General features: G+C 58.0%; 2 protein-coding genes across 12 annotated transcripts; both read right to left on the reverse strand.

Moving 5' to 3' along the window:
* Nucleotides 1-607: 607 nt before the first annotated feature.
* Nucleotides 608-5,604, reverse strand: LOC121343982 (gamma-secretase subunit Aph-1b-like). The gene is made up of 7 exons (XM_041419620.1): nt 5,399-5,604; nt 4,044-4,214; nt 2,880-2,953; nt 2,586-2,708; nt 2,111-2,238; nt 1,754-1,877; nt 608-1,519 (listed from the first exon to the last, which is right to left on the reverse strand). The coding sequence occupies exons 1-7, from the start codon at nt 5,509-5,511 to the stop codon at nt 1,482-1,484; spliced, it is 771 nt and encodes a 256-aa protein (XP_041275554.1). The 5' UTR covers nt 5,512-5,604; the 3' UTR covers nt 608-1,481.
* Nucleotides 5,605-10,445: 4,841 nt separating this feature from the next.
* On the reverse strand, nt 10,446-24,313 carry TPM2 (tropomyosin 2). Of its 11 annotated transcripts, none has more exons than XM_041419031.1 (9): nt 24,084-24,313; nt 22,781-22,906; nt 16,511-16,644; nt 15,362-15,479; nt 15,170-15,240; nt 14,345-14,420; nt 14,152-14,214; nt 13,755-13,824; nt 10,446-10,753 (listed from the first exon to the last, which is right to left on the reverse strand). In XM_041419031.1, exons 1-9 carry the CDS (start codon nt 24,195-24,197, stop codon nt 10,671-10,673), a joined length of 855 nt encoding a protein of 284 aa, XP_041274965.1. In that variant the 5' UTR covers nt 24,198-24,313; the 3' UTR covers nt 10,446-10,670. The 11 variants fall into 11 exon arrangements, with proteins under 11 accessions (XP_041274965.1, XP_041274946.1, XP_041275004.1 ...); XM_041419012.1 differs by lacking the exon at nt 14,345-14,420 and adding an exon at nt 14,865-14,940; XM_041419088.1 differs by lacking the exon at nt 10,446-10,753 and adding an exon at nt 10,764-11,987.
* Nucleotides 24,314-24,757: the final 444 nt, after the last annotated feature.

The raw sequence follows: 24,757 nt of genomic DNA on the forward strand, positions 1-24,757 counted from the left end.
AGCAAAGACAGCATCAGCCTCTGTGCACCAGGCAGAGCTCCAGAGTAAGCAGCACAAGGCTTCTTCTACAGCCCAGCCCTGCCCTCCAACACTCTGGGACTTCTTCCTCCTCTTATTTGTGCAAAGCATTGGAAAAACATAGCTGTGGCTTGGTAAGGCTGAAGAAAGGCAGAGATGAAGGTGGCAGAGCCACCGCTTGCTTGCTGGACAGCCCCCACCCAGCTCACCTCTGGTTTTATCACAGCTAGATTAGCCAGGACAACCCTAGATCCGCAGCTACCTCCCACCTTTCATGATGGCTCCTATGGAGCTGGAGCCAAGTCCCAGGGAGCTTTATGGCTATGACAAAACCGAAATAAACTGGCCCTGTCTAGGAGAGGAGAGGAACCTGCTGATCTCCAGCCCTCAGTGGCATCCACCCCAAAGATGTAAAATTAGAGCTCATCCAGTGTTAAGATGGACAGAGCAGGAGCAAGACCTGCAGGCAAATGGGGTCTGCAACTGCCAGACCATCCCACTCCAGTCACACCAGCACAAGCCATTGTTACCACCGCTGGTACCCTCCCCACAACGGCAGCGCTGCTGGCCACACAGAACCCCACTTGTCTTTGTCTGTGGTACTTAATTTTATTGGTATAAAAGCCCACTGTGGATAAAACTGCCTTTTCAGCCTGATGGCAGTTTCTCCCTCCCAGCCCTGTGGCACAGAACCAGGGCTGGTACCCGCCTGAAAATCCCCAAGAACAGGAGAGGGCAATGATCCATTGGAATGGTCCCTTGAACCCCCTCCCAAATCTGTGCCGGCAACAGCTGTGGCATTGCATCTCCTCCCAAGCCCTCCACCACCCTCCATGCCCACTGGGTCCTTTGGATACTGTCTTTTCCCCTCTCCTCCTCCCATCCTGCATGGTGTCAGTACCCATGGGTCCCCCAGCACCATCCTGCTGCACCAGGATTCCAGTTCAGCTCTGACAGGACTGTGGCTCCTGGGGCAGCAGGACTGGGCAGAGAGGTGGAGAAAGGAGCACTACAGCAGCCAGCCACGACCCAGGGCACGGCAGCACTTTGCAAAGCCCCTTCCTCCACCCTGCAGCGAGGAGCAATGCGGGCCCCCTGCCCTGGCATGGGGGGCAGCACATCTGTGGCAGCGGGGGGAGAAGCGATGGGTTTCTTTGGGCTCAAGCCTCCAGCAGTCACAGGCAGGCTAACTGGGGCTGAGCTCACAGCAGGGCCAGCAAAGTTAGGTCCCCCAAAACTGAGGTGTTTCATGGGGACTCGCAAAGGGGCGTTGGAGTGAGCCAGTCTCAGCCACACTGGTCGGCTGGCTGCCACAGCTGGACCCCAGTGCCTGCCCCACCAGGGCTGGCCAGGGTCCCCCAGTCCAGGAGAAAAGATATTGCAAAGAAGGTGATGGCCGATCCTGCCGCCAGGATAGGAGGGGAGGGGAGGGGTGGCTGGGGACCGGAACATCCTGCAGGGCCTCAGGATCCTGGCTGGGGGCTGGCTCCGCTCCGTAAACCTGCAGGAACCAAAAAGAAAAACAGTGAGTTTTCACCAAACTCTAAGCCACTTCCCGCAGGAGAGGCAACAACCTGACCACGGCCTCAAAAACAACCTGCTCCTCTACTCTGGGAGACAAGGGGATGATGCCCTTGCTCAAGACATTGGGACAACCTCTCACCATCCCAGTACTACTCCTGTTACCCCATGAGACCCAAAGTATCCCCCACCCCCTCTCTGGAGCAGCACTTACAGAGCAGGAAGCGCCGCAGGTTCTGCGCGGATCCCCCCGAGAGTAGGTAAGCCCAGGCAGCGGCAGCAGCCATCAGCAGGTAGGAGGGCACCAGGCTGCCCACGTACAGGGGGTTGCAAAATGACTGCAGAGAGAGGCACGAGAAGAGATGGGTGAGCAGGCAGGAGAGGACAGGGACAGGATGAGTGGCAGTGTCATCACCTCAGCAAATGGAGTGGGACAGGTGGCACCAACCCCAGGATTTGGTTTGTGAAGGGCCAGCTCTTTTGCTAGTGCCAAAGGCTATTTCCTCCCAGCACAGGGACCAGTACACTGAATAAAGGTCCCCAGCACACAGCACCGCTCACAGTTACTCACCAACCCCGAAACAGTGAGATGCATGATAACGACTGCTGCGATCTCCCACCAGCGCCGGTGCTCGCAGCCATGAAAGAAGAGGATTCCCCAGAAGGTGTGAAGGAAAATCAGCACCATGGTCATAAAAGCTGCAGGAAGAAGCAGAGGTGTCACCAGGCAATCACCCACTTGACCTAGCCTGCAGACTTGGGGAAGGGATAGAGATTAATCAGTAAAGGGAGGATAGAGCTGCTTGGCTGGACTGGGGGGTGCTGGCTCAGACTCCACGTGTGGGAGACCTGGAAAGAAGAGCAGGGAGGGTCACAGGGAACAGCAAGAAGGGTTTGCCACAGAGATATGTGACAGGGGACTATAAGGGTCTCAGGTAAGCGAGGGTGTAGCATGGACAAGGCAATGTAAGAGGGAAAACTCCAGCACCTCATCTGCTGCCTCTGAGGTAGGGCAGAGATGTGAGCAAAGGGTGCTAGTTACTCACCTGAGGTCAGGAAATACAGCTGTGAATCCCCATGGATGCCCACAATGCCAGGCCCTAACGCATCTGCCAGGAGATTGATCATGGAGAAGGCGCCACTCATGAGACCAAAGCCCACGCCAGCCACTGCCAGGACAGGGACACTGTTAAACTCTGAACCTGCCAAGGGTCACCCCACGCACCTCCGAGCGAGCTTTGGTGTGAGAAATCTCCCTTTGCTCCCAGCACCATCCTCAGCCCTGCCCACCCTCACCGCCTGCCCCGCGGTCAGGGTGCTCTGCTCTGCACAGCACTCACCATATGCCATTTGCTGAATGGAAATGGGGGAGCAGCCGTCCTCACTGAGGGCCACCAGCCCCTCAATGGCCTTCCTGTGGAGTGAGAGCACGTTGGAGCCCAGCACAGCCATGCCACGTCCCGAGGCATGGTGCAGTGCTCACTCTGCACCATGCCACCTTCCTGGCAACCTCCCCCTCTCCGAGCAACACCCACCACGGAGATTGTCCGTGTGACTGTACCACCAGACACACCAGGCATGTGAAAATCACGTGAGGCCACATAGAAAGATTTTCCACAGAGGAATGTGGGTGCCAGCCAGCCCGGCAGAGCAGGGCTGGTGTGAGCAGGACGTTGGGTGTAAGGCAAGCAGCACCCCCGCATGGAAAGCAGCCCCACTGCAGGCGTGGGAGGCCGTACCTGATCTCTGCACTTAAAGAAGATGTTGACTAAAAACAGAGGAGGTGCAAGAAGAGCTAGAAGAATTAGGAAAATTCAACGGGGAGAGAAACTGAGAGGAGAGACTGGAGAGGCTGGCACATAATTTGTGCCAACTAGAGGTGTGACAGGTGAGGAGGATGCCAGGCAAGTCCTCGGCCGAGGGAGGAGAGCAGTGCTTGGGACCGGAGATCCGCAAGGTAAAGGGAACGCAGTGGTTTTATGTCAGAGGCTGCTCCGTGGAGCTCTGCTACCCTCTGCCTGCCTGCCTCGGGCAGTGCCCTGCTGCAGGGAGCCTGCCGACACGGCTCCCCCCGCTGCATTCTCCTGGGAAGACCGGGGATGATGAAGGACACCTCCCCGTGCCTTCCTCCCCAGCCCAGTGTCCGTCCATCCACAGGACAGGGTGCAGCACGTGCTCCCCCGGCAGCAAAAACCCATGTGCTCCAAGACAATGGTATCAAGAAGGCTGGAAGCTGCCCAGGCTGCTCGGAGACTGTGATCCGTGCTGCTCAATCAGGGCACCAGATCCTCCAAACCTTAGGGCTGCTCTGCCCCACCACCTTGAGACCCACTAAGGTCAACACACCGAAAAACGTGCCACCCACACGCTCAGGGTAAGCACTGAGGCAGCTTCCTGCCACACCTGACACTCCCCCCAGTCCAGCAGCTCACAGGCAAAGCCTGGCACACCACAGCTGGGAAGACCATCCAGCAGCGCTGGCACAGTGCGGGAGATGCCATTACCTGAGGAGCTTGTAGTAAAGGAAGCGGAAGGCCTCCTGCAGCAGCACAGAGAACATCACCCCAAAAATCAGGAGCCCCTTCTGCAGCCGCTCATCCTGGGGGTCGCTGGCTTTCACTGCGATAAACCAGATGAGGGATGAGAGCAGCAGTGACACCAGCCAGAAGAAAGCCCTGTAAGAGACAGAGCTTGCTGGCACCAGTGCTGTGCCAGAGCCCTTGCTGTGCTGGCACTGGCACTGGCAGCTGTGCCCCAGCCTTGCCCACTCTCCAACCAGCACCAGTGCCACTCTGGTACCAGTGCTGGGCAGGTGGTGCCTGGGTGGGTCTCACTGCTGTGCTGTGCCTGCACAACTGCCCCACTGGTCACCAGAACTGGCACCAGTGTCCCTGTTGTGCCCACAGCAGCACCAGCACCTGTGCCAGGCTCATATCCATGCCAGTACCAGTTCCAGTACCACATCCTTCTGGTCAAACAGTGGTACTGGTACCAGTTTCCCGCTGCACACATGCACCAGTACCATTACCAACCCTTCACTGGTACTGTATGAGTTCTCGTGTCCACGACGTGCTGTGACAGCAAGACAAACAATATTGGCGCTCCTGTCATGCAAGCAACAGCACCAGTGTGAGCACTGGTGACTCCAGTGAGCCCATAGCAGCACCAGTGTGAGCACTGGTGACTCCAATGAGCCCACAACAGCACCAGTGTGAGCACTGGTGACTCCAGTGAGCCCACAACAGCACCAGCACGGGTACTGGTGACTCCAGTGAGCCCATACCAGCACCAGCACGGGTACTGGTGACTCCAGTGAGCCCATAGCAGCACCAGCACGGACACTGGTGACTCCAGTGAGCCCATACCAGCACCAGCACAGACACTGGTGACTCCAGTGAGCCCATAGCAGCACCAGCACAGACAGTGGTGACTCCAGTGAGCCCATACCAGCACAGACACTGGTGACTCCAGTGAGCCCATACCAGCAGGGGTACTGGTGTGCCTGCTGCAGCCACCACGGTGCCTCAGCCAGCAGCAGTCACATGCCCATCACGCCCCGATGCCGCCACCACCCCCCTGTCACACCCATACTGGTACCAGCACTCCTGTCACGCCCATACCGGACCAGCACCGTCACTGGTTCGAGCTCCCCGCTCCCCACCACAGTGCTCGTGTGAGGCACTGGGACCAGCAGCCCATTGCAGCCGAACCGGACCAGCAGCAGCAGCACAATCAGTGCCCCCGCCGCGATCGTTCCGGTAGCAGCAGCGGAGCTGGTCCCAGCGCCCAGCGCCAGCGCTCCCGGAGCCGATGGCGGCACCGCGGCACGGCAGCAGCGGAGCCCCCATCGCTGACTGACCCGGCGATGAGGATGATGATGCGGAGCGGGTCGCGGGCGATGGTGAAGATGAAGAGGCCGAAGGCGGGCCCGAAGGCGATGAAGGTGCACCCGAAGAAGACGGCGAGCGTCATTTCGGCGGGAGCGGGGACACGGGACCGGGGTCGGACCCGGAGCTCGGACCGGACGGGCCCCGCGGCCCCTTCCCCCTCCGCCGCCCTTCCGGGGCCGATGACGTCACACGTGCGCGCGCCGCCGCCGCCGGAAGCAGCGTCCCGGGGCGGGCCCAGGCCCTCAGTCACGGCGGGGATGGGTGCCGGGAGGGGCCCGGGCAGGGCGGGCGGCAGCGGGATGGGCTCGCCGGGGCGGGGGCCGCAGCATCGCCCTGGCAGAGCTCAGGAAGCGTCTGGTGAACGCTCTCCGGCGCACGGTGTGAGCCTGTGGGTGCTGTGCGGGAGCAGGAGCCCCACTCGATGGTCCCCGTGGGCCCCTCCCAGCTTGGGAGGGGGGACGCTCCTGTGGGACGCAGCCTGTCCCAGGGGAGCTTGGCCTCGTCCCCACGGCCACCCCGGGAGTGGGGCCCTGCGCGGCCCCCCAGCAGCAGGGGCTGGGCGAGGTGTGCAGGCTGTGCCATCCTCAGTGGCTCTGTGTTCCCTCCGCTTGGGACCTCCAGTCCAGCCCCATTCCAACGAGATCCACAGGGAAAGCCGCTTCGGGGCACTTCCCACTTACAGGCACCCACACCCCAGCACACACCCTTGTGCCTTCAGGAGACTTTGGGCAGTAGACTAATGCTGACCCGGCAGAAACACTGCGCCCATGCCAGTGTTGGCACTCATGCAGCAAGGTCAGAGGAGGCTGTGGAGGGGTCTGGAGGAGCTTTGTTACTTCATGGAAAACATGCCCTGTTTGTAAGAGGCACAATTCACAGCAGAGCACTCCATCGTGGAGTACAGAGGGCTCTCCTGAACCAGGGAGATCCCAGGGGAGCAGTGAGATGTGGGTCCCGGCATATCCCCACCAGCTCACGGGCTTGCCCTCACAGCCAGCAAGTTGGTAGCTGGAAGTGGATCTTTTCCATGGGGTTATGACTGATATTTGGCTTGGTCACCAGGGTTTACAAGGCCAAGTCACAGCCCCAGCACAAGGGGTCCCAGAGAAGGAGAGAGGGAAATAGTTTTGTGCCTGCCTAAGATTTCATAACTTCTTTGCAAGACAGCCCAGAGTCAGCCCACCTGGCCTGGAGAAGCCACATCTCACTCTGTCAGCCAGGGACATCCACCTACAACCCCTGTTAGTTGCAGTTACAGCCCCAGGGGTTCTGCCTGCTTGGCCTACAGAGCCTCTGGGAGCTCCTGGGTGAGGACAGCCGGGATCCACTGAGGGGTGGAGGTGAAGGCTGGGGCTTGCCAGCTGGGACGTGTGGCTCTGGTGGCTGCCACATCAGGGAGGATGGGTCACAGCAGGAGGTGTCACCAGGGACATCACCAGGCTGCCCCAACCCACCACTCCTGGATTCTGGTGACCAGTGAGTGTGCATGCAGGGGAATGCTGGGCTGGATAGGGATGGGGGCAATGCCCAGGGTGTTTTTAATGAGAAGAAATGCAAGCACCTCAGGGCAGGACAGGCCACAGAACTGTGCTTGGGGCTGGAAGGGGAGCTTAGGGCTCTCAATGGTGGCAGGTGCTCAGAGAGGCTTTGGGGACATCCTGGGTGTTCCCAGCCCCCTGCTGCCTTCCACCCAAACCTGATAAGCTCCCTTTCCATCCACCAGGCCTTGGCTGCAAGACTTGTGTTCTTCCTGGCTCTCCTGACCATCCAGCCCAGACTGCAGCACTGTGACCAGGCCAACATGGGCACAGCCAAACGGATGGAAGTGTGTGAGGAATACCTGCATCATGAGATGATTTGGCTGCTGCAGGTGATAGAGAACAAGAGGGGCACCATGGAAGCCCCACTCCTTTCTGCAGTGCAGCGGCAGTGGCTTTTTAAGGTGCTGTATCAGCTCTGGTCCTGGTCACTGTGGGATGCTCACTGGAGAGATGAAGGAAGCATGCCTCTTCCAGCTGCAGAGAGCAGGAGAACTCCAAGGATAAGGACAATGGTCAGAAGTTCAAAGGTGCCCACAATGGTCTCGGATCTTTGTGATCACCCCATCCATCACCAATGGAAACATTCAAGCTAAGGCTGGATGGGGCTGTGGGTAACGTGATTTAGTTGAGATTGCCCCTCCTCATTGTGGCAAAGACCTTTAGAGATCCCTCCTGACCCCATCTATTCTGTGATTCTAAAGCAGGACCTGCCCAGCACTTGAAGCATGGGCCAGCGTAGTAGAATCAAGACCAGTCATTTTATCATCTTCTAAGGTAATACTATGAAGTTCACCAAAATGATGATCCTAGCCCAGTCCAGAAAGACAATAAACATCAACGCAGAGAAGACATCCTGCAAGAAAGGCATTGCATAACAGAACCCTGATAACAAGTGTTTTCTATTTATTTTCTTTTGCTCTGGAAGGCAATAAATCAACCTTGTCACAATCAACAACTGCTAAACCAATGCAATTAAATGTCCCCAGGAGTTCCTTTCTGCCTGTGACCCTGTCGTAGGCCTGTCTTGCAGCAGAGATGCTCCAGTGCTGCTCCCAGATCCCCTGAGCAAGAGGAGCAGAGGCCACATGTCCTCCTGTACTGCACACTTCACTCTCACAGGCAGCACAGCCCCAAGCACTGCATATGGGGCAGGCTCACACAAAATTGAGTTGGTGCCACGTGGTCCTGGCCATCCATGCTTCCCTCCAGCTGCCTTGTCCTCTGCTGACTTTGACAAGTCAATAATACGGATTTGGAGACTGGGAGATTTATGTGCCACTTGGCTTTAGGGGGACTGACCTGTTTTGAAATCCCCCAGAGCTTTGCAAAACCCTCACAATTTGGCAACACGGTTTTTCTGGCCCTCTCCCCAGTGTCTTAAGCTGTAGATGCAGGGAGAGACTGAGGGGTGGCAGTAGTCTGTGCCTGGCTCAGCACAGCTTGACAAGTCTCATCAAAGTATCTCAGATGCTCTTTGTGTGGTTCTCCCACTCCACCAGATAGTTCAAGGGCAGGGAAGGAATGGGAAGGATTCAGAGATGAAATGAGGCACTGGAGAGATGAGAAAACTGGAGCAGAGAGCAGAGGTGAGAGGCTGCTGAAAGTTAATGTGCTGGTATATCAATAGGGTGGCAACCAACAGCAGGGCTGAAAACTCTCTGGGGATATCTTTAGTCTGCCAGGCCAAAATAAAGAAATCCAAAGGTTGAAATTCCATGGGAGAGGTGGAGAGAGAGGAAGGGAGGAGAGCAGAGCACTTTGGTCCTCAGAGTGGGGCTGTGATACCTGTGAGGAGACATGCTCCCATGCCAGCAGTTCCACAGTACCCCATGCTCCCAGAGCTTTCCCTGGCCTACCTATTTCTCTGTGAGGCCTCAGGGGAAAGGAATGGGTGGAAGAATGGAGGAAATGCAAAGCTTTGCTGAACAATGGCATAGCTCATTCCTTTCTCAGGCTGAGCATCATCTGGGAACAGCAGTCAGGATCTCGCTGCCAAATCACAGGCAGTTCAAAGGAATAAAAATCCCTTGCAGCAAGGTGTAAACAGTTAAGTCAAGTGGACTGGTCCAAACCAGGAGGCAGCAGCAGCTAATGGGGGAAAAACAGTGGGTGTGAAAGGGCTCTTTGTCCCAGCAGGAAGGCGAAGGGCACCCAGAGGCTGGGCACTGGGACACACCCTGACCAGGGCACAGGGCAGGCTTGTTTGCAGTGGAGGGTGCAGGCTTCCAGAGAAGAGGTGCTTTTACACACTGGTTCTTTTTGAAGCCAGACAGCCCCTGCCTGGAAGGTGCTTTGACTGAACAACAGAATGGCTCAGCTGGTGCACTGCAGAAGAGGAAGGTGGGCCCAAGGAGGAGCTCCAGCCCTTGCGCAGGAACAGCTCAGCAGTCCAAGACACCGTGTACTGTCCTCCCCTCCAGCTCCTCCAGGCCCAGGGTGGGAGGCTGCAGCTCACAGCAGACTTTGCAACCTTGGGAAGACGAACTGAAGATGAGCACCCCATGCACAGGGAGTTTTTTCCCTGCTCTAGAAGGCCTTTGAACCACAAAACAGAATTGCTGGGCCATGGAGAGGGCGGGAGGCCAGCAGCACCTGGGCAGGAAAGAGATGCAATCTCAACACCCTCCTTTCCTGACCTGAGAGGCACAGCAAATAAAGGAAAGCAGATGACAAAAGCTATCCCTGCCGGTCTCTTGCTGGGTCTGGCTTGACAAGGGGTTAGCATGAATTGTGTTTCCTGGCAGTGTGTGGATGTGCTTTTAGAGGGATATCCGCTGGGTAGCGAGGGACAACAGGGCTTGGTCCACATCATGGAGGGGCCCAAAGCAAAGGGCAGGACTAGATAATGGCTTCATCCCCAGGAAATCCAGCCCATTTTGGTAACAGCAATGAGACACATCTGGCTGCTCTTCAATTTGTGTTGGAGAAAATACAGCAAGCCAGGAAGAAACTTCCTGAACACTTTGTCTGCTGCATTAGTATTTGCTAGCTTCTACAGCTGTCCCTCAGGCAAGCGTTCAGTCACTGGCAAAATAAATTACAACTAGTACAAAGGGTGAGCAGCTAATCCCATACCTGGAGAAGACCCTGACAACTAATTATGCGTGCATGCATGATCATGTGTGCTTCCTCATTGTCATAAACATGAACCCTCCATGAAGACATCAAGAACCTTGTGGCTACCCCAGCTGCCACGCCAGAACCATGCAGACTATGGAAGGGGACAAGCCAGTGACATAGTTTATCACTGTGGACTTGAAGAGGATGGTGAGTTTGAGCTCGAGATGAGGAGGTCTCCTCTGTGTTCCAAGGAAGTGATGGAGAGGAGGGAACACAGTCCAAACCACATGGTTATTATTCCCAGCCCACCACAGCCAGAAGTCCTGCAGACCCTCCATGGATGAACTGGGGACGGAGACCCACACCTCCTCTCCCAGTGCCTGTACCCACCCAAAGGACCAAACACAGCCATCCATCTTGTCAAACTGCTTTAATATTTGGACATAAAGACAGGACAGAGCCGTTTAGGCTGTGCACAAACAAGATCCCCTTGAGCAACAGTGCAAGGCTGCTGAGCTTCCCTTCTCAATGGAGGTGTGGGTTTGGCCAAGATGCAGTTTAGCTGATGACCGCATCCTGAGCATGCCAGTGGGGTGCATGTGTTGGGTAGGGAAAAGGGATAGGGGCTTGCGAGGGCAGCTCAGAGGTTGTTCAGCTCCAGTAAGGTCTGGTCCAGGACCTGGTGTATCCCCACGTTCTCCTCTTTGGCACTGGCCAGGCTCTCTGTGAATACAAGGGACACCCAGCCACGCACACAGACACAACCCAAATGTACCCAGGTGCAGCAGGACCCACACACACCACACCAAGCACACACACACACACACAGATGGACATTCCAGTACAGCAACGATCCCCAGTCAAACGGGGTGTCCCCTGTGGAGCATAGTCCACACAGGTAGCCCCATTTCTGATAGGGATGAGTCCAGCCACTCTGGAATCTGCCAGCGAAGCCAGGCCAGTCAGGCTGGTCACTGGGACAGGCAGTTACCATTCTTCAGCATTTCCATCTTCCCAGGTTGCCCCGTTGCCCGTGGCTGAGCACTCTGCAGCACAGGTGCTGCTGGCAAGTACCATTATTTGGCATCACCACTGGCCAGATGCGGGCACGTGCACAAACCCTCGGCCAGCAGAAGCGGAGAACCAGTGCCTGCTGCATGACCCAGCAGTGCTCCGTGAAGAAAAGAAGTGAGAAAGCAGCCCATTAACAGCCCAGGAGAGTGGGCAGAGGACAACAGAGAGATAAGGAGCAGAGCTAGCAAGGCTACAAGGATAAGCTCTGCCAGGCAGCCTTCTGCCAAGGCAGCCTCCCTCTGGCATTCACTTCCAAATGGCATCCTGCTTCCCGCAGAGATGGGGATGGAACAAGACTGCTGTCCACCCAGCCCCATCTCCCAGTGTGCCCAGCTAGCCTCTTCCCTGTCCCAAGTTTGGAGCAGCAGGTGCTGCTGGATCCCCAGCTCTTTTCCCAGCCTTCCCCGCACCCTCCAAGGACCTCTTTCTAAGGGGATCCATCCTGCACAATCTGGGGTGACCAGAGTGACGAGGAAGAGGCTGCCCACTGACTCCTGGGACAAGGGGAGGAAGGCAGCAATACAAACCACCGCATCCCTCCCCAGCAGAGCCAGGATGATGCCAGAGGACAGCCATCACTATGTGGGCATTCCAGGACATCCCAAAACCCTTCATATCTCTCCCAAAAAACCTGATCAACTCCAGAGGGGGGCCCTGTCCTGCCCAATCAGGGTAGTTACCCCTATGAGGAAAAGGCAAGGCTTCACACCCTGCCTCACCCCAGTGGGGAGGGGCTCCCGCCTGGAGCCAGCCTGGCCAAAATGGGGCAGGGAGGCTGGGTCAGGGCCAGGAGCTCTGGCAGCTCAGTTGTTAAGTTCAGTAAGGATGACCCGCAGCTCGTTAGTGAGAACACGGTTTTTCTCGGCCTCCTGCTGAGAGCGCTCTAGAGAAAATGGAGACATCAATGCAGCACAGGAAAGAGAGAGAAAAAAGTGAGTTAGTGAAAAGAGACAGCATTTCTGAAAGCCTTCGCTAGAAAGACCACAAGCCACCCAGCCAGTGGTGGGATACAGCTGGACTGGCAGGAGGCAGCCAGTCCAGGTGCAGGGACAAGGCTGTAGGTCCATCAATTTGGAAACTGGGTTCTGGGACAGGGTAGGGTGGTGAGGAAGGAGGAGGTGGATCAGGACCAATTTAGGGATCACAAGAGATCACTATGAAGGATAGCACCAGCCTCTTCACCAAGGGAAGGTGATGCAGGAGCTATGACAGGGATGAGATTGCTGCTTGTAGGCAATGTCTGAGAGTAGAGACAGGCAATAGACAGGACCAGGTCTAACTCTGACATTTCACACCAAAAGACTCATGGAGAAGACGGCATGAGATGGGGAAAGCTGCATTCGAGAGTCAGAGGGTGGCTGGGGTCAGCACAATGGCCCCGTCCTGCTCAGCCTGGAGCCTCTTGGGTCTCAGCCGTAGTCAGCCTGGGGGGCCCGTGGCTGTGAGCTGCCTGCAACCACCTCCTACCACACTGCTGACAGTACCCACATGAGACAGGCAGGAGATGAGGGATAGAGTGGCATGAAGAAAACAAAGGAGAAACCAATGTTAAAATTTTATTGATATCAACTCATTAACCCAGAGGGACAGAACACAAAAAGAAAAGTCGTGAGATGCAAACTGAAGAGCAATGTGCAAAGGACAGAAGGGTGAGGGAAGAGTGAGGGTCGCCTGCCTGCCAGGGAACAAGGTGTCTGCACAGTTGGATCCAACCCTCCATCCCCCAGGCCTGAGCTTTGGCAGTGGAGGTGCCGCTTCCCCAATGCAGGTCATCCCCATGCTGGGGCCAGCAAGCAGCACCACGGGACTTTGCTGGAAGTATATGGGGGGTGAAATGGCCCCCCAGCCCCGGAGCTGCAGGGTCCCCAGTGCTTCTGCTGCTGGGGAGCCAAGGAGGGAGCTGCTGGAACAAAGGGCTTCTGGGCACAGTCCTGATCCCCAGGGCAATGCTGTGGCATGGGCCTACAACTACACTGTCCAGTCAGTATGTGGGGCTGCTCTCCTGCCCTGAACAAACAGCTCTAAGCACCTACATCTTGTCTCCCCAAAGAGGGGTTCAGCGGGAACACCCCGGGTCAGCTCCTGTCCCAAAGGAGCTGATGGACAGGCACAGGCTAGGTAGGACAGAGGAGGACAGAGAGGGCAGGGATAGAGGTGGGATGGCCAGGCAGGCAAACAGCCAAACTGGGGAGAGACAGGCAGGGAGCAGGTGCAGTGCTGGTGCCCAGCGTGGGGCTCAGAGGGAGGTGATGTCATTAAGTGCATTGTCCAGCTCCTCGCTGATGGCTTTGTACTTCATCTTCTGCGCATACACTTCATCTGCAGGTGAGGGCAGGCAGGGAGCAGATGGTGGAATAGAGTGGAGGACACAAGGTGGAGAGAGAGAGTGGCTGTGAGCAGCGGGCTGAGGGCAGCAGGGGTGTGCGGGCACAGGCAGCATGGATGTGACCCTATTGCCTACCCGAGGGCAGGGCCCAGACCCCAGGAGCTCTGTGCTCCCACACCAGATGCCGCAGCATCCAGCCGCTCTGCTCCCAGAACTCCTGACCACCCCTCCCTCCAGCCAAGCACTGTCCAGCCTCACCAGGGGCATGGTGTGTCCAGTGCCACCCCAGTAAAGAAGGACATGGGGCTGGTGGGGACATTTTACCTTCTAGGTCATCAATGGTTTTCTCCAGCTTCGCCACAGACCTCTCAGCAAACTCGGCCCGGGTCTCAGCCTGTGGGAAGCACAGGGGGAAAGGGTGAGATGCAGGACACAACGGGTGGTGCAGGCTGCACTGCACTCCAAATCTGGCCCATTTGCTTCTCTGGTGCCCTTCTTCAGAAGCCCTCCCATGAGAAAGGCAAGGGACAAGAAGTAACTAAGACTCCATGAAGCCTCACACCCTAAATCAGAAGATAGTAATGGAAATCATCCCAGATCCAGGTACCTGCTATGATGCTGGGCTGCAATTTAGGAAACCGTGAGAGGACATAGGTATAATGGGGTCAAAACCCATACAGGATGGCAAGCACTGATTCAGTGGCAGCCCTACAACCCTTACCTCCTTCAGCTTTTCCCCTAGAAGCTTGATTTCCTCCTCGTACTTATCCTCCTTGGTGGAATACTGCAGAGACAGAGACAAGCACCTGTGAGTCCCAAGGCATGCCTCCAGCTGTCCTTCACCCCAGCAGGAAACCGCAGCATTCCCAGACCCCACGCATTCTTCCCACCCTAGCAGCCTCACTGGGTCCTACCTTGTCAGCCTGGGCCTCCAGGGACTTCAAGTTGTTGGTGACAATTTTCAGCTCCTCCTCTAGGTCACCACATTTACTACATCCCAAGCAGGGCCGGCAGGAGGGGGGGAGTGGGGCCAGAGGGCAGGAGAGAGGCAGGAGCAGAAAGAACAGGCACGGGGAAGCAGGAAAGAAAGAGAGAAAACAAGTTGAGAAAGGAGAAAACTCAGTGCAGGTGGACCAGGAGCAGAGCCACTGCGAGCAGGAGCTGCCAGGACGCATCTGTTCATCCGTTCCTTGTGCTTCCTTGCACAGATACCTCATGCATCACCACCAGCCAAGCTCTCACTGGCCCCGCCAGGGAAGCAGGAATGGAGGGATGGAGGAGCGTGCCCGGCCTGCACCTGCTGGAGAGGGGGGTGAGGGGAGGCTGGTGCTGGAGGCAGTGGTGCAGAAAGGAGAGAGGTGGCTCGCACGGTTCGAGAGACAGCGACAGAGAGAGGGGGCTGCTGCACATCGCCCCGCACCCCTGCCCCAGTACCTCTTCCTCTGAGGCAATGAGGGATTTGAGAGACTGGTCCATGGTCCGCAGCTCTTCTTCCAACTGTCTCACTCGGCTGGGGTGGAAGAGGGGCACCCCGGGGGGGGGACAGCAGAGAACAGGGTCAAGGATGTGATGGCAGTGGGTTGGCACACCCCTACCCCCAGCCTGCAATCCCAAAGACCACCCCAGTGACAGACCCTATTTCTTCCAGGGATGGACATCCCCATCCCCATGTCTGCCAGGGATCTGGGACAAGGGCTGTGTGGGACCCCTGCATGCTGCCCACCCGGAGCCCTGCTCACCTCTCCGCCACCTCTGCCCTCTCCTCTGAGCGCTCCAGCTCTCCCTCAAGAACGACCAGCTTGCGGGCAACCTGGTGATGGCAGCAAGTGACCCATGTTAGCCCTGTGCTTGCCCCAGCTGGGGGCACAGGGCTATAAGGACATGGCTCTTGGTGCTGCCAGGGTGTCAGGACTGGGGAATGGTGTGCACACCTCCTCATATTTGCGGTCAGCCTCCTCTGCTATGTGCTTTGCCTCCTTCAGCTGCATTTCCTGGAGTTCCATCTTCTCTTCATCTTTCATGGCCCTGTTTTCGATGACCTTCATGCCTCTGAGGAAAGACCATGCCAGATTTTACTACTTGTGGGTCGAGGTGTCATCTGCACATCCTGCCAGCCCATCTGCACATTGTATACCCTAACCACGCCACCTTCTATCTTCAGAGACACAGGACATTGCTCGGGGAGGATGGCACACAATAGGATCACACCACCAGTACCCCAGAAATGCTCCTGTGCAGAATTACAGTGGAGCTGGCCCCAGGGCTATGTTCCAGAGTGAGGTATGGCTATGGTGCCAATCAAGCAGGCAGGTTCTGTACCCATATTTGGAGGGAAAAGGTGTCCAGCCCAGGATGAGCCAGCCACAACCCCCACAAAAACAGCTTGACAGGCTGGAAGCCCTCAGGAAATACCAGAAAACATCCTGTGGCAAAGCCTTTCTCATTCAGAGTGATGCTCACAAACAGGGGATCACCAAACCCTCACAGAAGGAGCTCCTGGAGATTCTTCTCTCACTCAGATGCTGTTGCTCAAACTGATCTTTGCCAATGGAGGTAAGAGCTCCCATAACTGCCAGGAATGCTGTGACATGTCTGGGTACTCCCACACAACCTGAGTGCCCTTGCCTGCACAGCTCCAGTCTGGGAAACCTACTTGCCCTGAGGATGGTGCAACATACACCCTGTAGTAGTCTTTTTGAATGAGGTTGTCTTGTCCTCAAATCTGACCTTAGTTACCAGCACAGAGGTTCCCTCTTGGGCTCTTATTTTGTCCTTTACCATCTAAAGCTGCTCTGGGAAATAAAGCATGCTCATATTGTCCTCTGGCTTTGGATACAGTCTAGTGCTTTTATAAACATCAGATAAAATTTTTCAGGATTTTATGTGTGCTCTGGATAAGAGTGTCTGTATCTTGGGGGACTTCTTTACATTGTGGCTTTGCTCCCTCCCTTTGAAGTCTGCAGGAAAGTGAACAGCAACCCCAATAAGGTCACCTCAGAGGGACCCCACTGCAAAACTACGCAGGCTGTCTGCAATCCTTGGTGACCTGATACCACTCCCACTGTCCCTCTCCATCCCACCTCTCGCTCTCATCAGCCGCCTTCTCAGCTTCCTCCAGCTTCTGCAGGGCAGTGGCCAGACGCTCCTGGGCGCGGTCCAGCTCCTCCTCTACCAGCTGGATACGGCGGTTGAGGGAAGCCACTTCAGCCTCAGCCTGGGGGAACAGAAACCCCTCGGTCATCCCATGTCAAATACATACATTGAAAAAAGCATTTTCAATGATTACCCCTATTTACCATCCAGAACGCCCCTTGGCGCTGTGCAACAAGCCCATGTTCACTGGAATGGCATGCCTGACCATGCATTCCCTTGCCCCTCTATGGGGTTATCTCTAGCCCTAGTGGCTGTTTGATGCTGGCTTCTCCCAGCCTTGCCATGTGCAGCCCCACCATGTCCTCACACTTCCAGCTCCCGCCCTGGAGGGGGACAGCGCACGTTCCCTGGGGCAGGGTGGCCATAGCAGCCGTGTTGTCACAGGGATGGTATTTGGGGTTTGCAGAGCAGTGAGTAAAGGGGGAGGAATGCCCTGTGCGGCTTCGCTCCCGAAAAGGAGATCGGAGCTGCTTGTGGATTTCCTGTTTACAGAGGCGGTGGAGTGAGCCGGGAGCTTCTCCTGCAGGAACCCCAGGCCCTGTGCAACAGGGCAGCCTGAAGCCAAGCACGGAGCCCCCCCAGCTGATGTACAGCACGGTGCCGGGGGCAGTGGAGCGAGTCGCCCTCAGCAGGCTGGCGCCTGGCCAAGACGAGGCTGGCAGGACCAGAGCCCTCCCTTTCCCAGGCTCCCCATGCACAGGGTTGGGAGCTGGGGCTGGCCAGGAGCAGTGGCCCTGGCCCTCCGCCAGCCTGTTGACGCCTGGCCTTGCACTCTTTCCATTTGGTAAAGGCCTCCTGCTCCATCGCCACAGTCAGGAAATGCTGCCTCAGCAGCTCTCAGCCCTGTTTCCCACTAGGAGGGTGTGAGGAAGACAAACCCCCAAATATCAAGGGATGGGTGGCAATAAGACCTCACTGTGAGGAGCAGCTCCATGCACCAACCCAGGAGACAGAGGCTCCTGCTTATTCACGGCCTGCAGGAGGACTGGCTGGCTGCAGAGCCTGGACACAGCCAGCCTCATGCTCCAGCACTGGGAATGCCTCAGGGAATACTAGCCAAGAACAGGGACTATGGGAGCAGCAAGGGGCTGTCACCCTGCATGGCCCCATTGAGCACCCATGATCCCCTGTGGGGAGTTGGCAGGGTGGGGACAGGCTCAGCCAGCACCTCTTTGAGACGGCTGCCAGCCCCACAGCTGCCAGCCCCACAGCTGCCAGCCCCACAGCCGCCTCCGCCCCATGATCACCCTTCTACAGACACCCAGAGACCTCGTCCCGTGCCAGACCGCCCAATGGGGAACTGGAGCTGGTGCCCACAGGGCAATGCTCTGCCTGCAGCATCAGCCTCACTGCATCGGCAGATTTTTTTTCCCAGGGAATCACCCCCAAAGTGGGTCAGAGCTGTCCGGATGGACACTTGGGAACATGAGCTCTCCCGGCAGCTCCCAGTGACCAGGGAACCCGATCTGAGGCTGCAGGAAGGGGCCATTTCCTCCACACACAGCCCGAGTGACAACAAGCCGGGTACCGCACCCAGCTCTGCCGCTCCTGATATGGTGAGAATGTTGAATGAGTGGGCATAGGAAACAGAAAGAAAGGAAGAAAACAGAAAGCTCCAACAACTGCAAAGACAAACCAGGAAAAAGCTGCAGCTCGGGCATACCATCCTGCTGCCAAAATGGAAATTTTGGCCTGAGGCAGTGTGAAGGGGTGGCTTCTCCCCACGAAGGGACAGGCTGGAGCTAAAGCTCTGCGGCCCGAACGGCAGAGTCCGCTGGAAGCCGGACAAGAACCTGGGCGTGGGATTCTGAGCTGTGCAGCCGGCCTTCGAGGGAAGAGATCCGTTCCCAGGAGGCACCCGCTCCCAAGGCAGGGCTGGCCGCTGCCCGCTCCCAGCGCCCGGCCAGCCGGGAAGCCCTGGGGAGCCCCGCGGCGCGCAGCATCTTCTCTCGCCAGACCGACGGAGGAGGGAGGCGGCCCGCAGGCAGGGACTGTCCCGGGCTCCGTGCCCCGGGGCTCTCGCCAGCTGGGCGGCAGCTCCCCGCGGCTCCCCGGGAACCTCCCGGCGCTCCTGCGCCGCGGCGGCAGCCAGCCCGGCTACCGGGGCTCAGCGGGGCCGGGGCCGGCCCGCCGGAGGCGATGCCGGCAGCGGGGCCGGAGCCGGCAGGGCATCCCGAGGAGCTGCCGGGGTGCCCCCCGCGCTCCCTCTTCCCATTCCAGCGGCCCTTACCCGCTCCCGGGCCTGCCGCTCGGCATCGGCCTCCCGCTGCAGGTGCTCGGCGCGCTCCTCCGCCTCGTCGGCCACCTGCTGCAGGCTTTGGATCTTCTTCTTGACGGCATCGATGGAGCTGGCGCTGGCCATGGCGGGGGCTGCCGGCGGGGAGGCCACACCGCCGAGCCCTTTGTGGGATCCGCCCGGCTCGGGCAGGAAGCGCTCAGGCAGCGGCCGCTCCCGCCGCCCGCCCTGCCTCCATCCCTTCCTGCTCCTCCTCCTCCTCCTCCTCCTCCTCCTGCTGCTCCTGCTCCTGCTGCCTGCGGCCGACCTGCTCCGCCGCTCCCCCGGGCTAGGCGTGCGGTGCTCACCCACGGCAGGAGAGAGTTCCCACGCCGGGAGGGATGCACAGTGCCCCTCATCCCAGATAGGACAGAGGGTGCCCCCGGGCAGGATGCGTGGTCCTCCCCAGGCTTTGGTCACTGTCTCTACGTCCCCGCCAAGGCAAGATGCATAGGTGCTTCTGGGCAGGGCACAGTGTCCCCCCACCCTGGGTCAGCATGCATGGTCCCAGGTGGATGCATGGTCCCCTGAGGGGGCACCTGGTACCCCAGAGAGGGCACACAGTGGCCCGAAGCAGGGCACACACTTCTCTCGGTGCCCAGAATGCATGCTGACCCGCAGGCAGGGGTGCACAGTCACACTGAAATCCCCCAGACCAATGGAGAGGACCCTAGGGAAACAGACTCTTTTCCAGCAGTCCAGGGAGTCTGTGAGTGCTGGAGCCTGTCCTGTGGAGCCCCCATGGCCACAGGAGCAATGCACCCATGCATACTCCCCAAGTGCTGCCCTCCCCAGGCACTGCTGCAGAGTTAAGGAGCGTTGTGGACTTTTCTCCTTTTGGGAAGTCAGTAAGAGGCATAAGCAGAGCCTGCTCCTGGGCATCCTCTGGGGGTACCTGGGCTGCAGCCAGCTGCCCAGCATCCACCACATTCAGTCCCTTGGTATCTGCTCCCCAGTGTTAGGACCTGTCCTGCAGCCCCACTGAGACTCATGGGGCCCATGGAGACTTTGGCACCTCCTGCCTTGGGGACTGTGCCCTATGTGGGAGGTCAAACTTCTAGCTCCTGGCTCTCCATCCCGGCTGGGGCACATGTCTTCATCCATCAGAAGCTGGAGCTGCTGGCACTCAATCCTCCCTTAAGATGTACTGACAGCTCCCTGGCTGCACTTCACACCTGTCTCCAGGAATGCCAGTTCCCAGGCTGACCTCACCAGCTGGCATCACCTCCAGGGCCAGGGGTCCTGGGGGTGACTCAGCCCCACTGCTATCTGCACCCTGCAGATCCGTGTCCCCTTGCCAAGAGGCAGCGGAAGAGGCGATACTGTGGGTCCCCGGGGAGCACACAGCCTTGGGCTTGGCCGTGGGCCTAGCCGGTCCTGCCCCTTCCCAGTCCGAGGCCTGGATGTCAGTAATGCACAAGCCAGGACATGGGGGCCCAGAGCAGAAACAAGGGTTCCTGGCAGTAGTGGGGCAGGGATGAGCCAGCTGCAGGCAGAAGGGGGACAGGTTAGGGGGCAGCCACCCTGACTCCCTAGTAGCCAGGCTAGGTGCCTCCTGCGGTGGCCCCACCCCGAGATGCAGTCACTTCCCAGCAGAGTCCAGTTCCCTCCCACCAGCTCAGGGAATCGCCAAATAAGAGCAAAGTCTTGGCTGGGGAAAGCAGCTGGGGCGGGAACACGGGTGAAGCTTTTGGGATCATGGCCTGGGAACGGCAGAGTTTCCCTAAGGCCCCTCCAGGATGGCTGGGGACAGGCCAATGCTGGGGATGTGGGGCAGTGGAGAGGGCCGTTCTGGCCTAAACCTCTTGTCCCAGCTGCACCGTTTCCAGCAGCCCTTGCCCCTCCTGACCTGGGCACCATGGGCTGTGCCCCCGGTGACAAGAGGTTCTATGACCACGGTGGTCTTGCAGAGCTGCTGGGAAGATCTGTGGAGTTGCTGATCAAGAGTCAGGCTTTCCCTGCTCAGTGCACTATCTGACACTTCTCCAAGTGCCTGGGGCAAAGCATTTGGACTCTTTAGTGCAGTCCCCATGGCTTTCCTGCCCCACCATCCAGTGCCAGCAGCAGGGCAGGGCCATACTGAGGTGGGTGTTTATTCTTTTAAGGCATTGACATTTTTTGACAAGAGCAGGAGGCTGCCTGGATCACTGGTATGAGCCTGAGCCGTCTGAGGAATTGGGACACACTGTGCTCACAGGCACCCACTGTCCTGGCAGCCAGGGAGGACACGGGGGTGCCTGGGGTGAGAGTGCTCTGAGGGTCCACCCAGCGCTTCCTCTGCTGGAAGCAGGAGCTGTGCTGCACCTCGCAGCAGGGAGGAGGTGACACCAGCCCTGGCACTTAGAGCTGTCAGCACATTCAGGTCCCTGGCATGGATGGGTGACTCCCAGAGCTCCACACATGGTGCAGCCTGTCCAGGCTTTGGCATGGACCTGGGAGGGCTGTGCTGGTGATGGAGCCCTAGCCCTGATGCAGCCACCCTCCAGCCTGACACGGCTCCTTTACCATGGCTCCTGCTCTGGCCCTTCCCCAGTGGCTCCCACCCACTGTACCTTCTGGTATGGCACTCTCCATGCTGAAGCCCGCAGATCTGCCAAATTGCTGTGGACCAAGAGCAGCGAAACACCCTCCCTGCCCAGGGTGGCGTCACACAGCCCACTGCCATCAGCAAACCCCTCCACACCCCACAGCTGACATCTGCCCAGTACCACTGTTTGCCCCTTCTTCTGAGCCCTGCACTGGGAACATCACATCCACTCTCAGGCACACTGAGTTTGCCCTGTCCCATACCAGCACAGACCCAATAAGATCGGTGTGAACCCCACTGCACACAGCAGCCACCTTGCCCAGCTTGGCATGCCTGCCCCATGCTAGGTTGAACGTGCCCTTCCAGAGGATTCTCAATGTTTTAAAGGAGAGGCATCTGTTGAATCAGCACAGAGGTCTGAGGAGACCCCTGGCTGCTGCCCAGGGGCTCTGGGCTTCTGCAGGTCTGGTGTTGCCACTGCTTGTCCTTGTCCGCTCACCCCTGTCCTTGGCGGCAGCCTCAGAGATTTGACGCATCTCCCCCATTTAGCTCCATAAACCAGCTGGGATTGAATTTTTTGTTCTCAATCCTGAAAAGCCTGGCCATGCCCTACTGGCTGCGCTCCAGACGGCTCTCCTTTAGCTTCTCCTCCAATTTCCAGGGTTGGTTTTCATCAAAGAGGGGCTGGCTATCAAAAGGAGTATTTATTTATAGGGTGTCAAATACCCTGTGTGGCACCACAGGTCGTTATACCCCATTCCCAAGCGGCCCCGTGGCCGCACACAGCTGTTCCACCCTTCATCCTGGCCAGGCACAAGCCAATTTCAACACCTTCCTAACATCTCCCCAGAGGGATCTATTTCCCCAGAGAAACATCAGTCATGGCACTAAATAAAACTCTTCCTGGCCTTGCCCTTCTCAGGGTACAAAGTGGCACACTGGACCCCCAAATCCATCCAAATCCCCTTCCACACACCCCAAGCATTCTTCCTTGCAGCCAGTACTCAGCAGCTAACCACAGCAAAAGACTTTTCTGTTTCTCTGATCTGCCACAGTTTAGCAAGCAGCACAGCTTTTCCTGCGAGCATTGAGGAGGTGCGTGCGTGGGGACTTGTGACACAGCTTGGGCCACTTGTCCCCGTTACCTTTGGGGAGCCAGGCTGTAGGCTACCCACAAAGTTCAAGAGAGGACCAGCAACCAGCTGCTCAGCGCAGCGGGCCTGGCCCCCCCACCCCACGCAGGACCCATCAGCCCGGTTCAGTGTCAACATCGAAGGAATGGGATCCTGACAGTCTTCCCTCGGACGCTTTCCATATAAGGGCCCCCTCTTCCTTTAACCCCCCCCCGAGGTCCAGAGCCTGCGCAGGGGAGGAGCTGCTGGCGTGCCTACTTACATCTGTAGCTTTCTTCTCTGCCTGCTCCAGCTTCTCCTGGGCCTCCTTGACAGACTCGGAGTACTTCTCCACCTCATCCTCAGTGCCCTTCAGCTTCTTCTGCAGGCCCTGCTGTTCCTCCTCCAGCTGGGGAAAGGACAAAGGGTGGGGTTCAGTGGGGATGGCAGTGTCTGCAAGGCTGGAAGGGGATCTGTCCTCCCATTCTCCTCCTGGTGTCACCCAGCCTCTGTGGGGTGTTGTGATACGGCACAAAATGATGACACAGACACTGCTGCTCTCGAGGGGAACAAAAAGGAAGAAGAAGAAGAACTTTATTTTCTGACTCTAACATTTATAGTTTTCTAAAGGTGACAGTGGATTGGAGGGTGACAGTGCCACCTCTCCAATGCCACTGGACAGACCAAGGGTCCATCAATTCTCTCCACCTCCATGAAAGAATGCAAAACATAGGTTATTTACAGAACTGTGTGTGAGAAAGTTTGTTGAAAGAACGCAAACGTAAGAAGGCTTAACAAAGTCTTACAAAATCAGGGCGACAGTGGGGCACAGCAGGAAAACATGGACATGGATGTGTCCTCTGACAGCTTTGAGTCTACGGTCCTTGGAGGGCTCTTGGTGTACAGCAGCCTCCTGGACCCCCATCATCCCTGAGCCTGGTGGAGGTAAGGGGGTGGTGGTCTTCTTCCCTGTACAGGGGCTGGAGAGCTCCTGACTTGGGGATACAGCTGTGGGGGACACCAACGTGAGTTCCCATCTCTTTGTGATTGCGGTGGGAATGCAGTCCCCAGAGTTCTCCCTGGCACAGGGATAGGGAGATGGAACTGGGATGTCCCACTGAGATAAGACATGTTTGGGGGGACCAGCATAGGGGGTCAAGGGAAAGAGACTAAAGTATTGGTTCCTGGGGAATATGGGGGGATGTCCCTGGGGACATGGTCACAGAGAGAGAAGGTCTTAAGGGCTGTCAATCCCTAGAGCTGGCATCCACAAGCAGGACACTCAGTGGGGCAAGGTCCTTGGGCCAGGACATGCTTAGGACAGGGGACTCCAGGCTGGAGAACCAGTGTGGGGAGATCAGTATGGGGACTCTGTGATCCTAGAGAGTGCACTGTCCCCAGGCTGGACGATCAGTGGGATGGCATCCCCGGGGTTGGGCACCCAGCAGGACGGAGTTTCTAGGACTGGACTACCCTAGGGTGGAGGGTCCCCAGGCTGGACTCCCAGAAGAACAGGGTCCTGGGGCTGGACACCCCTAGAGTGGAGGGTACCCAGGTAATGCCGGGGAAGCCCATGGGACACCCACCTGCTTGCAGCGATCCTCCGCCTGCTTCTTATCAGCCTCCGCTTGCTCGGCGCGGTCGATGGCATTCTCCTTGTCCAATTTCAGCATCTGCATCTTCTTCTTTATGGCCTCCATGGTGGCGGGTTGTCGGCGGCGAGGCGCGGGGCGGCAGAGGGACGCGGAGCACCGGGAGCGGCGGGAGCACCGGGAGCGGCGGGAGCACCGGGAGCGGAGGGAGCACCGGCACTGCGTTCCCCGCCCCGCCGAGCTGCCTAAAAGCTGGGGAGGGGCCGTGCCGGGCGGGGGCTGCCCCGGTACCTCCCCCGCCGCCCGCCAGCACCTTTTAGGGACTGGCTCGCCACCGGCCCTCGCACCGAGCGGGACGGGGGGGCGGCCCCCGGCGGGCATCGCCGCAGCCCTGGCGGCCGGCACCCACCGGGAAACAGGGCGAGGGACACCCCGGGTCACGGCGCTAGGGACAGTCCGGTGGTACTGGGCAAGAGACGCCCCGGGATACTGTGCTGTGGGTAGCCTGGTGGCACTGGGTGACGGACACCCCGGGGCAACGCTGTGGTGGTACCCCTGGATCCTGGATGAGGGACACTCCGTAGCACTGTGCTGGGGGTACCCCAATGGCAGCGGGCAGGGGACATCCTGGGACACTGAGTGTGGGTACCCCAGTGGCACTGCCCCAG

The sequence above is a fragment of the Onychostruthus taczanowskii genome, unplaced genomic scaffold (genome assembly GCF_017590055.1).
Source record: "Onychostruthus taczanowskii isolate IOZ18803 unplaced genomic scaffold, ASM1759005v1 scaffold108, whole genome shotgun sequence".
Taxonomy (NCBI): domain Eukaryota; kingdom Metazoa; phylum Chordata; class Aves; order Passeriformes; family Passeridae; genus Onychostruthus; species Onychostruthus taczanowskii.

Coding starts and splice junctions, on each gene's coding strand:
- LOC121343982 (XM_041419620.1), bottom strand. CDS start 5,511: ATGACGCTCGCCGTCTTCTTCGGGTGCACCTTCATCGCCTTCGGGCCC. Junction 1,878..2,110: donor ATCTCACTGTTTCGGGGTTG/GTGAGTAACTGT, acceptor CTCTCTCTGCAG/TCATTTTGCAACCCCCTGTA. Junction 1,520..1,753: donor CCTGCGGCGCTTCCTGCTCT/GTAAGTGCTGCT, acceptor TGGTTCCTGCAG/GTTTACGGAGCGGAGCCAGC.
- TPM2 (XM_041419031.1), bottom strand. CDS start 24,197: ATGGAGGCCATAAAGAAGAAGATGCAGATGCTGAAATTGGACAAGGAG. Junction 14,421..15,169: donor AGGGCAGAGGTGGCGGAGAG/GTGAGCAGGGCT, acceptor CTTGGGATGTAG/TAAATGTGGTGACCTAGAGG. Junction 13,825..14,151: donor TAGGGGAAAAGCTGAAGGAG/GTAAGGGTTGTA, acceptor TGCTTCCCACAG/GCTGAGACCCGGGCCGAGTT.